At 41.9% G+C, this 12,977-nt stretch overlaps 1 protein-coding gene across 2 annotated transcripts in view; it reads right to left on the reverse strand.

The window, feature by feature from the left end:
• npr2 (natriuretic peptide receptor 2) overlaps positions 1-12,977 on the reverse strand; it is a 44,474-nt gene that overhangs the window by 26,964 nt on the left and 4,533 nt on the right. For both annotated transcript variants that reach the window (XM_029252872.1, XM_029252873.1), the window contains exons 2-6: positions 7,343-7,533; positions 5,871-5,984; positions 5,013-5,148; positions 2,313-2,407; positions 402-537 (exon numbers count right to left, since the gene is read on the reverse strand). In XM_029252872.1, coding sequence (XP_029108705.1) covers positions 402-537; positions 2,313-2,407; positions 5,013-5,148; positions 5,871-5,984; positions 7,343-7,533 — 672 coding nt within the window. The remainder of the gene's footprint in view (positions 1-401; positions 538-2,312; positions 2,408-5,012; positions 5,149-5,870; positions 5,985-7,342; positions 7,534-12,977) is intronic.

Raw genomic sequence — 12,977 nt, forward strand, 5'->3', positions numbered from 1 at the left:
GAAAATAACTGCCCAAGATCTTTGCAACAGTAAAAATACTAGTCAATGCCACTAGCATTATTTAGGGCAGTAGGCAGCAAACTCCAAGGAGATGGCTTCGTAACTCGAAGGTTGCTGGTTCCCAGGAGAGTCCCAGCAGAGACCCTATGCTCATGCTTTACCTTGATCAATAACATGAAATATTAATATATACGCATGTAAAAGCAGTAAGTCATTTTGAATGAAAGCGTCAGTCAAACAGCAGGGTAGTAAAGATCTGATAGCTGAGTGCTTTCAGTGCACAATCACAGCAGTACATTCCTTCGCAGTTCCTAACAAAAAGGAGCGAAGCTCTGGGGGAACCTGTCGCAACATGTGATGTAAACGGAACCGTCTCAAAGAGGAAACAGACAGATACCTACTTTCATTACACGAGGGGTGATCTGAAGAAAATGCACATATCGGGTTATCTAGAGGTGGTCTTCCTTTGGGCCACTGTATCGTCTCAGTCTGAGACCAGATGATTTCCTTATTTGTCCCATTATAATGTGCAACAACCTACACAAAAACAAAAGGGAACGTTGTTACGCAGTGATTATCTGCACTTTTTCAAACACCCTTAGGTCAGCAGTTTTTCTTTCTGTACAGTGATGCCATTGATAAGGCACCAATAAACTCATGGAAAACACAAACTCTTCCTCATTTAAATGTCTCATACCCATTAGTGAAGGTATCATTCTAGATATCATGCAAGAGTCTCCTGGACAGAGGATAGTTTTTATAAGACATCTGTAAAATGAGAGTATAAGCTCTATAATCTGTGACCCAACTAAACAATAACCTGATATTAATGTTAAACAGCTGCTAAATATGAAACCTTTATGGTCGCAAATTACATAGAGATTAATTTTTTAGAAATATACTATAAATTTCAAAGGGAGGTGGAGTGGCACAGTGGGTTGGACCAGGTCCTGCTCTCCGGTGAGTCTGGGGTTCGAGTCCCACTTGGGGTGCCTTGTGACGGACTGGCGTCCCATCCTGGGTGTGTCCCCTCCCTCTCCAGCCTTTCGCTTGTCCCATACGGGGTTAGGCTCCGGCTCCCCGCGACCCCGTATGGGACAAGCGGTTCAGACTGTGCGTGTAAATTTCAAGACTGCATCTATATTTCCATCTTCAAGAAACATACGCCAGCGGTGCAATTTGTGCGGAACGGACTGATTGATAAAGTACAAATATTGAAGACAATTAACTAGCAATTGGACCAATTTGAGCAGTCAAAGGGAGTTAGCAAGAAATCCAGCGTTAATCCGAAGCGGTACTTTCAAGTCTCAGGACCGCCATGTGTTCGCTCAACGCGAACCTCGAACTGGCTGCAAACGGCACAGGCGACACAGATGGCAACACAGACGAGGCGATGGCAAGAGAGGGGCATCGCGACCGCGTCACAGGCCTTTCTGATCAATGCAATTAGGATGTGCTATGTGAGAGTTGAGCGCTGGGTGAACTGCGGTGTGTTCCACCACAGGACTGTTGCAGAGCGTTTGCGTGCAATTAAAAAAAAAACGTGCGGTTAGCAGTTTCCTCCGCAGCAGACTAGAACAGGCTAACAGCTTGAAGCCATTTCTAGCTAGTAGGCCCCTCAGTTAACCCTTGTTGTTTTAGTGTTCAGCAAGTATGCTAGCAATTTGCAGAAGTGGTGATGACTCTGGAAAGGGACTGGACTGCCAGCCCTTCGATAAGAGCAACTTTAAAAAGCTTTACCATCAGTCTCTATCTCCAGCTGAGAAACTAATGGTTATATCGTTTCCTTTTTACAAAGGTCACCTACTCACTGACTCCAGGTCCAGTGGAGATGCAGCTTCCTGGCCTTGTGAATAAAACTCCATAAAGCACCTCTAGGTGCTCTAGTAACCATTTACCTCCTTTCACTTCACTTTATTACGCTGGAACCCTGATGGACACGGCTAGTTTGTAAATTCACTACTATAGGTAACTGTATAGTATCCCACTGCTCTAATATTCTCAAACAATTCAAAAATAATCAGAGTACCACCAGATGGAAACAAAAAAATGTATTAATCATTTCTTCAGGTATATTTCTAATGTTCAGTTCATTTACATTTACTTGTTTAGTAGATGATAAAAATCATTTATTTTTACGTAGCGTTCTCAACAAGGTAACGCAGAGCAAAGAGTGCAATGTAAGTATACTTTGTAAATACAATTTTTTTTCTCTTTCAAGTTTTGCAGATGAGGTCTTACATTCGTAACACATGACAAAGCAGATCAGAAGCACGTGAACAGATCGGTGTATCCAGGGAGCAGCTGCTTACCCCGTATTGGCCGCTCTTGTGGTTTGTCATGGCCCAGAGGGTAAAATCTGTGTTCCTGTCATTGTTCTTGTCTGTACTCACCAGACCTGTAACCCCTGAAACACAGGATTGTTTCTTTAGTGACTGCAGTCACATCTAATGCTTCATGAAAATACATCACCGGTTTTTTCCACAGTTCAACTGCAAGTGAGACATCTGCAGCTGGGTAAAGTTGCACTTTATAAGCAACATATTCACTCATTCTAGAGAACCACATGTGCAGTCCAGGGTCACAGAAGCTGGCCTGGAATCACGGGGTGTGAGACAGGATACACCTTGGAGAGGACACCAGTACATTGCAGGGCAATCATACACAGTCATTTACCTGTCCATGCACACACACACACACACACACAAAACGGGCAATTCAGAGTCACCAGTCCACCTGGAGCACATCTTCAGACTGTGGAAGGAAGTCCACATGAACACAGGGAGTTCAAACCGACAGCCCCAGGAGCTGCGAGGCATCCGCGCTACCCGCTTTTCTACCATCAATATATTCGTTTTATCTAAATGACACTGGACAACAAATTTTTTTCAGAACTTTCGCTTCCTGAAAAATTTTTGGTGATCATGATAGACTTAAATTTAGTTTCAGAGTGACTGTATCAAGTAGGAATTTGGAGAAAAGTAAAATTTAGCATGTTTAATCGCATAATGATGCTGACGCATTACGTTAGTTCAGCTGAGCTAAAAATGTTTTGCTCCTGATTCTCATTTGTACTCAGCATGTGATGCTTCTCGTTTCAGTGTCCAACAATAGTCGGCCAGCGCTGATGGATTCCAGTTGCCCTGATACTGCTTTTCTATCGTTGCAACAAATATGCCTTCCTTAATCTTCACATCAGTAATTCTTGAAAATATGTGTCTCAAATATCGAAATCCTTCACCTTCCTTATTCGCCGCTTTCACGACTTTCTTCATCCGTCAGAGTTTTCTATGAAGAGAAGGCAAAAATATCTGTGTTGGGTTGACAAGGGGTTTATGTCCCACACTTTTCTGCCCTATCCTGCACATGAACCACTTGTGGACTCAACAAAGATATTTGGAGCATAGAACATGGCGAAAGGTTTCACCAGGACACTGCGACAAAGGAAAATCTCAGTCGAACTAATGCAGTGCGTCAGCATCATTATGCGATTAAATGTGCTAAATTCAATAAAAATTCATTTAAGGTTTCGCCAAATTCCTACACGATAACGTCGATCTAAAAGTACATTTATGTTCAACTTGAAGCTGCCTATCAGAATCACCAAAATTTTCCTCAGGAAGCAAAATCATTTTTGCCGAGGGTTGTTAAAGCAAATGAACAGCTAGGTCACCGTAATTTTCAGATCGTAGTGTATAACAAACACACAGCGTTGAATAGCCTCTCGCATCACATCACTCTCATACACTCTGTGTAATGCTTTGCCTAAACAGAATTGAAGCATCTTGAAAAACACAGTCTACAGTAACCCAGTCTTATAAGGTAGCTCACAGTGCAAGAGAGCGTCAATATGATCGATTTATAGCCAGATTTAACCATCACTGTGTGGCTAAGTACTGCAAATAAGTAGCCTTATTGCTACACTCATGTTTAGGTTCGTTAGATGAAATGTTATAGTATTATCTAGCAAACCTAAATATATATGTTTATATATATCTACCCATTTCTCTGCAGTGGCTTCCCATTGCTGCCCGGATCAAATTTAAAACCCTGGTTATGGCCTACAAATGCATCAACAGAACTGCTCTCAGATATCTACAGGACTTCATCATTCGCTACACGCCAGCCAGACTGCTACACTCTTCCACATCTGCCCTCTTGGTGGTCCCACGCACAAAAGGTAAACCACGGAGGTTCTCGGTTCTGGACCCATTGTGGTGGAACGATCTCCCCCTCTCGCCCAGAACTGCTTAATCATTGTCCTCATTTTAAAAGGGTCTTAAATCTCATCTCTTCTGAACTCACTTCGCCCACGAGCTCTTAAGATCATGTAAGGTATACATGTTCATGCTCATGCTCGGATCAGTCCTTTACAGAGCCACTCCTGCAATGTAACGTAAATGTTTATATGTATCTAAAAAAAAAACTAGTAGGAAGGTGATTAGGAATCTGTGATATTCTGGTAAAGTTTTATGCAGCTACTTGCGTGACGAACGTCGACGCAAATGGTGAAGGAAGCAAACTAACTGTACTTAAGTCACACATCTGCAGCTATGTCTCTTTCTCCTAAAGTAATGCACAAACTATTTTCTACGGGATGTATGTCGCTTTGGAGAAAAGCGTCTGCTAAACGAATAAATGTAATGTAAATGCAAATATGCCAAAAAATTAATATTCTCCAAGAATTCTGCTGTAATGCCGCAGAGTCTCAAATGACAGCGAAATATGACAAAACAGCCCAACAGCAAACAGCAAAATTGTTTTGTTTTATTATTTTGTATTCCTTATTTCAGTTCATTGTTTCTGTGTCAGGTATGAATTATTGGGGGGTGCGGTGAGCATCCTGTTGTGTTTTGTTTGCGGGAAAATAACTTCTTCGCCGTGACACGTGTTGATCCGAGCGCAGCTTCCCTGCCTTTCCTGTTGGTCAGGACCTGTCCCACCACGTACACACCGAGTCTCACGTAAACCCCATTCTTCCCGCACAGCACCTTTTAAGTAACACGACTCACCCCAGAATTTCCGGTTCTGCATTCTCCTTGTGATGCCTATGCCATCGTTCTGAGAGCCTCCTTCAGCCAAAGTCTCGTTGAGGGCCAGCGCGTACAACATGAATCCGTCATAGAAGCAGCCGGCTATGAAGTCCACCTGAAACGCAAGATGGGGTACGGTTCTTTAAACACGCTTGAGCTAAGCAAGTAGTCCCTTTGCGTGAGCCGTTATTGTTCTTGCTACAAAATTACGACGAAGCAAGCGCTTGAGGTGAAGGAAAAGAAGAATGTAGTGAGCACAGACATGTGACAGCTGAGGTCTGAGGGCTAGCCTTGTCCATGAACTGCCTTCACATAGTATAAATACTAAAAAAAGGCAGCCCTGCATCCACCAGCATTCAGAGCAAACGCCTCGAATATTGCCTTATGTGTAGCTGCTGAGGATTTTATAGGGGATTCCAGGCTGAGTGCAACGAGGCAGCGAGTCTTCAACGAGTCTTGGAGCATCACCCAGACACAACACCTACGAGAGCCTGGCCCTGCAGATAAGGGCTCCGACAGCAGCGTTCGGGGGGAAAGCCCGGTCCGAAAGTGCCATCGGCAGCTTCCCCCGAGAAGCCGCACAAGTGAATCACTGTGTTGGGAGAAAGTGAGTAAGAGATGGCCAAAGGTCTTCTGGTTTTCTGGCCGCAGCTCATCCAAAAAAAACTTTCTGCCGAGCACTTGTGACATTTCCAGCTTTTCAGAGCTTTAATCGACAGAGGTGCACTTCACAGCTCGCCAAATGAGTCGCAAACAAGCGCCGTTTTATCTCTTAATCTGCCTGAGAACGAAGGTGGAAGGAGAATCCGATTCTTATTAAATTTCCAATTAACTTACCAAGGAAGGTTCCAGTTTGACGGCGAAATCTTGTTTCGCTCGCAGGTGGAGCTCTTGCTGGAAAGCTATGTATTCAGGGTTGTCGGGCTCTCTGTACGTTATCACAAACACAGACTGTGGAACACACATACACAAAATCAGTAAGGCCAATGAGAACAACAGGAAAGAAACAATACACGGACTACCTGGTACAAGGATAATGCGCAACTGACTCATTCGAGTTGTGAAATGGAAAATCAAGATGTTTCAATGTCAATACCCTCACAACACAACTAAAATGTCTGATATTTTTATTACATTTTAAAATTTAAAAATTACGTTTAGCCTCCCAAAAGATTAGATAGCCATATTAGACAAACGGTAGATATACGGACAAAACAGTACAATGTATAATACGTACGATATGTGTATATGTGCGTATGTACATATATACAGTACACGTGTGTATATGTGCACACACACAGTTTTACATGTATAAAACTGAAACTTGAACGCCAGTTACTGTAATTTTGCCACCCTTGTGTATGTTATCACTGACGCGTCATTTCTTCAGCTACTTATTCACCATATGCATAACAAAAAATGTAAAATGTGTATTTTCGGGGGGGTGCGGTGGCGCAGTGGGTTGGACCGCAGTCCTACTCTTCGGTGGGTCTGGGGTTCGAGTCCCGCTTGGGGTGCCTTGTGATGGACTGGCGTCCCGTCCTGGGTGTGTCCCCTTCCCCCTCTGGCCTTACGCCCTGTGTTGCCGGGTAGGCTCCGGTTCCCCGTGACCCCGTAAGGGATGAGCGGTTCTGAAAATGTGTGTGTGTGTGTGTGTGTATTTTCGGTTTAATCCAAAAAGGCCAAAACTGTCACGTAACTCTGGAGTGTTACACTGCATACAAATATGCAACAAAGAGACAAGGCGACACACTATACTGGAAACAGACTCTGACACAGACCGTCAGTGGGGTTGGAGCATTACAGGAAAAGTAACATTTAACTTTCTATAAATATAAGACTGATAAGAAACAAAAAGTACAGCTTGTGTTGCAAAACTACCTGAACTTGGGGTGATTAAATCTAAAAAATTAAGTGTAATAAAACTAAATTAACTGCCCATTAAAATGGCAAAAATCTCTATGATGGTCAAGAATCTAAGTCCGGGGCCAATCCGTTCTATTCTTAAAATCAGTGTTTATATTTGTTTATTTTTGCACAGACTCCATTAGATAATAAAGTAATGAATGTAATGAATTCTGGTGACGTTAAAGGAGTTTTATGGTGAATTTTGCATTCCCCAACTTCAAAGCATGTTTCCATATGAATGACTGCTCCAGTCTAACACTGCACATTAACGTTTTTATTGTACCTTGGAACTGAATAAATAGAACTGATATGTCACTGTCAAACAATCACTTTGCAGTTGCTGTATACCAGGTCATTATATCTGAGGCTCAAACGATGGGCATCCTTTTCGAATTCCACACCTTGAACAGCTTGATTGGATCTGTCCAGAAGTTATCGTTGGCATTCAGCCACGGTTTGTAGGTGCCGTCTCGGAGACTCTCTCCAAACATATCCAAGTAGAAAATGGCATAGTCCTCTGGATTCAACCCCTCGCTCTGGAAACGCTTCATAATATTATGGAACGTGTCCAGAGGTCCGCAGATGTACACAACTGTTGAGGGCGAAAAAAAAAAAAAAAAAAGGTTCAGTTATGTTAGAATAACAGTAACATGCATTCTTAAAATGGTATAATCACTTTGTACAAAGTGTGTTTTTTTTTAAAAGTCTAGACATTTTAATTTTTACAAAGTGATTTAGTGCGATAATGGTTTCCCTTGTGGAAATATGTACAATTAGTGGGTCCAGATTAAATCCAGGTACAGACTTTCAACACAAACAGTTTTGACAACAGGTTCCCAAAGGGGTAAAGCCATTTTGACGCCTCTGACAAAAGTGCGAAGAATCAAGTCTGAAAACATTTTAATTCAATCTAAACCAGACCCAGTAATAAAAAAAACTAGAACAGCTGACTGTGAGAAACACAGGCCTGCACGTGCACATGTGTGGGGTCAACAGGTGGCGTAGTGGTTAGAGCTGCATCCTCTGGACTTGGAGGTCACAGGCTCTAATCCCACATTCTGCAGTAGTGCCCTTGAGCAAAGTACTTACCAGAATTGCTGCAGTAAAAATTGCCCAGCTGTATAAATGGGCTAAATCACTCCATGTCACTTTGGAGAAAAGCACTAGCCAAATGAATACAGTAAATGTTTGTGCTTCTGTCTACATGACAGTGACAGCAATTTGTGTCAATGCCACCTGCTTCACGTATTAACACAGGTCCACAGCTCCATACACTGCCTTTCCTCACAGCTAAGACACCTCCTAGAGACCACTCTCACCCCCGTCCAGCTCCACATCAGCTCGTGTCGAGTCAGGCCAAGGAGTCCTGCTGTCTCTTGGACCAAGCCCAAAGCAAACGTACCAAAAAAAAGGCAAAGAAAACGCTCTCCAGTGCCCCAATTTAAATGGATCTTCTAGGGCTTAATGGGAACACAGCCCATCATAAGTGTTTCATACTTTTTTTCCTGAAAAAGTGGTTGAAAGCACAGAGTACTTTAGCTTGACCTTTAAATAATACACTTTTATCTGAGGCTAAACAGCAGAATGTTTCCGAGAATCAGTGGCAACATACTGTTTATATAGGTAGACCATTAAAATATCATGCCTAATCATGTGGTTACACTTAAATGTTGTAAATTGAAAAGCCATTGCACTGTAATTTCTTCATTTGCCACGACGGAATCTGGAAAATCTTACTTAGAATTTTATGGACTCTGACAATATTGACACAGTTTGTACTGTAATGGTATTTAAATATATACTTTAATTAACTAGGCAGCAGAATGTGCAACTGGACAATTTATTACTTGATTTCTGCCTAATTAAATGTACCACAGTTCAGTCAGTTGTACCTTAAAAATAGTACAGACTTCATGTATTCTGCTTTTCTGTGTTTCCAATGCTTGTCCTTTGACACGATCGGGAGATATTTCAAAAGTCAGACAATTACATTAAAAAATTAATACTATGTCAGGATATTTGTGTTTTTACTTTTTAAATACCCAAATAAAAAATATTAAGGTAAACTTCAGGAAAACATTGTATTTATGAAATGTCAGTATAAAATTCAAAATATTTTTGAGAAACGCATTCTTAGAAGGGAAGAAATGCTTCCGGACAGTTAAGAAACACCACAGCAGTCCTTGGAGATAACACCGCTCTTGAAAGTAACTGAATTATAACAAGGCAGAACCTACACTATGTACGAGACCCCTGCTTTCGATCGTCACAGTGGGGTTGGTACAGTTTAATGGGGACATCTGTAAAATACTGTGAGATGGGTTCAGAACGGTTCTTTGGCGCTAAAATTCACTTTGCATGTTTTTTACTGCCCACGTAGACACAAGTTAATAACAATCTGTGTTCTTTACTAAGTATAAATGCGAATAATGGCTGACTTCCCTCTTTTTCACTGCAGTATTCCTAAATTTTGAGAACTTGGAATCAGTTATTGCTGTCCACTTGCCATCCTTCTTTAAATGTGTCTGCATCTTTCTGCACTCTCGGTCCCAGCACAGAAACCACTATAAGCACACTGAAATCCAGACACATTCTTCAAAGCCTCTCTATTCAACATTAGTTGTGTGCAAAAAGAGTCTCTCTCCACTTTTCAGCCACTAAAATGGAGTTTGGGATATACAGTAGCTGTTCGCTTGCATGGACAGATTGTGTAAGAATAAGAACTTTGAACTTGGTGTCACTTCACCTCTTTCCATATTTGTCTTCCGGCCTTTTTAGCCACGGGTTAGCAATGCTGGGGAGCAGTCAGTGCACAGACCTGCAAAACTGAACCCTCCAAATACAAAGTAAGAAAAGAAAGCATTTCAGCATTGACCACCATGCACTTTTGACCTTGGGGTTCCTGCAGGTTCATATTCACGGAAGGCTGACCAGCAGAACGAGAAGCTACGCTGAACCAAAGAGCTCCTCCACTGAATTCTATTGATTACATGTCATTTCAGGGAATTCAAAGGAAAACCATCTGAAATGCTGTCGAAAAAAAACAATTGTTGGTCATTTACTGGATGTATCAAAGAGGTGGAAGGAATTCTATTAAGAGCACACGTACGATCACCTACCAGGCGACTGTTTCTGTTTACAAGATCTGTGCTACAAATGAGATGCTAGCAGCATGACAAATCTAAGGTAACTAAAAAAAGACCTGCCTCAGGGGATTAAGAAAAGAACAAAAAACAATATCAAAGCCAACATTCGAAACCATGAGTCAATATTGATGATTTAAACAGTTTAAATGTTACAGGGTCAATGAGCAACATGGTTCATGAATTTTAAGTACAATGGGTAATTATGTAGTACCGAGCTTTTTCTTTTTCTTGGACTCGTGACAAGATGAGGGAAGATACAAATTTGAGAACCCAATAAAAATATGATCTGACTCCTCCATTACCCACTGGGCACTGCTGCAGCGAATATGGTTTGAAGAATGTTAATCTCCAACGAACGCCCCACTGACTACCAGACAAGCCAAGAGCAAGGTGAGACTTTCAGAATTTGTAATTACAGAAAAGGCACCACAGGCACGATAAATACCTAGAGGAGACAACCCAAGAGCTGGATGCCAGTCAAAGAATTGATTAGCATAGCGCAGGCCATTCAAATCAAACCAAGCAGCTGGAAAGAGCAACCTTAATTACCAAGGCAGATGGCTGCTAACATGGCTCAACAAAGTGGTTCAATCAAACACTGTGCAGAGAGCTCCAGTAACCTTAACGCTTGGTTTTTCAACACATATTGGCTGGTGATTAGAAAAGTAATCAATGACTGGAATATCATCTGGATTAAAACAGACACCACTGGCAGCCTCTGTGCTCTCTGATGTCAAATGTTACTCTGAATGTATTACTATACCTATTTAATTCATTAACTGTATGTAGCGCAAAGAGAAGAAAGTAGGAATCTCTGGCGTGTAAAAATACGCCCATTCAGCTCCTGTATGGATTTGATTTATTTGTAGCAGTAAACATCTCCAGTATGAGTCTCAGGTCCCACAAAAATACAAGTCTTGCTACATAAACTATTTCGAAATGAAGTCAGAGAAATTATTGCAAAGCTACACCTTATGAACGACACAGCTATGAAGAGAAGCAGGACTTGCACACATCGGACAGCTGCTAGCATAGTGGTTGGAACTACTACCTGGGGATCTGAAAGTTACAGGTTTGATCTCCACCTGTAGTACCCTTGAGCAAGGTACTGACCCTAAACTGCTCCAGTAAAATTACTCAGCTGTATAAATGGGTAAATAATTGTAATCTTAACACTGTAAGATGCTTTGGAGAAATGCATTAGCTAAATGAATAAATACAAACTTCATCATTCTGAGAGTAATGACGAAGGTCAGAATAACAGTGTGGTGTACAACTAGTTGACTTCCAGAAGCTGAATCCCTTATTAAAAATCAAAAAAACTACAAATGGAAGTTCCTTCTGCTATTAGTGTATATTAACATTGACAGTCACCTCCATCTTCAGTACAGAAACTTCCTTTCTCATTTAAATTGCTCCATCAAAACTTTCCAGCTACAGTACGTAGAGCCTGACGTGCTGAAGATGATCAGCTAATCAAATACGTGTCTTCCAGAAGATCACCTGACCGCTCCAGAAAGTGTCGACACAATAATAACATCCTTTCATGCAACACTTGATGAAAGTTAGTATGCCCAAGAGAGGTGGGCAGTCAGTTGGGCTTGGAGTCCCAGAGGCCTTTTCTCATCCTTTACTATCCTTTGGAGATTTGTTTTCTCTCTTCTGTTGCACATCCCTCTTAACTTTTTTGCACTTATGTTGAGCATTCTTATGCAGCCTGTTTTGAAGGGCACTATACAATAACAGCCTAGGGAGAGCTGCTGGTGTAGTAGTTAGCGCTGCTACCTTTAAACCTAAAGGATGCAGGTTCAAACCCCACCTCTAGCTGTAGTGCCCCTAAGCAAGGTACACACACACACACACACGCACGCACGCGCACGCACGCACATACACACACATTTTCAGAACCGCTTGTCCCACACAGGGTCGCGGGGAACCGGAGCCTAGCCGGCAACACAGGGCGTAAGGCCGGAGGGGGAGGGGACACACCCAGGACAGGACGCCAGTCCATCGCAAGGCACCCCAAGTGAGACTCGAACCCTAGACCCACCAGAGAGCAGGACCGTGGTCCAACCCACTGCGCCACCACGCCCCCCATCCTAAGCAAGGTACTTACCCTAAATTAACTCCAGTTAAAAAAAAAAATTACGCAGCTGTATAAATGGGTGTGGTAACTTGTATGCGCCTATATAACAAAAACTGACATCAGTTCAGAAAAAGGCCATGTTATTTGTCAGCTAAATGAAAGCAAAAGACAATTCTCTAAAATAGTAGATTACTTAAAATACGCAATGTTATTACCACCCGTGCAGGGCTTCCATCAAACGGGGTTCATACAGAATAACTAGAGCTTAAAAGAAGTTAAAAATAAAAATAACCAGCACATCGTCAACATTCGCCCATGGAGTCAGAGTGCTGTGTACTAATGGCAAAACAGCCATTCTGTCCACTGCAGCCAGGATGAAAAGCTGGGAGACAAACCACACGTTATTCAAAGTGATGCGCTAGGCATCGAACATGAAGAGGACAAGGTCGTGTCCATTTAAAAAACATGTCCATCCTCGGTGTTTTTGCATGAACACAAGGGCTGAACCAAAATCTGCTAAAAATATTGCGCAGAAAAAATAAGTATTTTCATAGTTGCACATGAAAACACATGAGAAGAACAGGAATATAGAATATTAAAGTGAACATTAAACCCTTACATTCCAACGTGTGAGTCAGTTGTGGATCTTGTACTTATGTTACACAATCACCAGAGGAGTTCTGTTCTAGACTATTTAAACAATAACAAAATTGCCCATTTCACTAAGTCAGGTGTGGTTTGTTGATAAGACAGTTTGCAGACCTCTTTGCTCAAATAAAACCAATCAGAGTTCCCAGAAATGAA

Source organism: Scleropages formosus, chromosome 6 (assembly GCF_900964775.1).
Source record: "Scleropages formosus chromosome 6, fSclFor1.1, whole genome shotgun sequence".
In the NCBI taxonomy this organism is placed as follows: Eukaryota; Metazoa; Chordata; class Actinopteri; order Osteoglossiformes; family Osteoglossidae; genus Scleropages; species Scleropages formosus.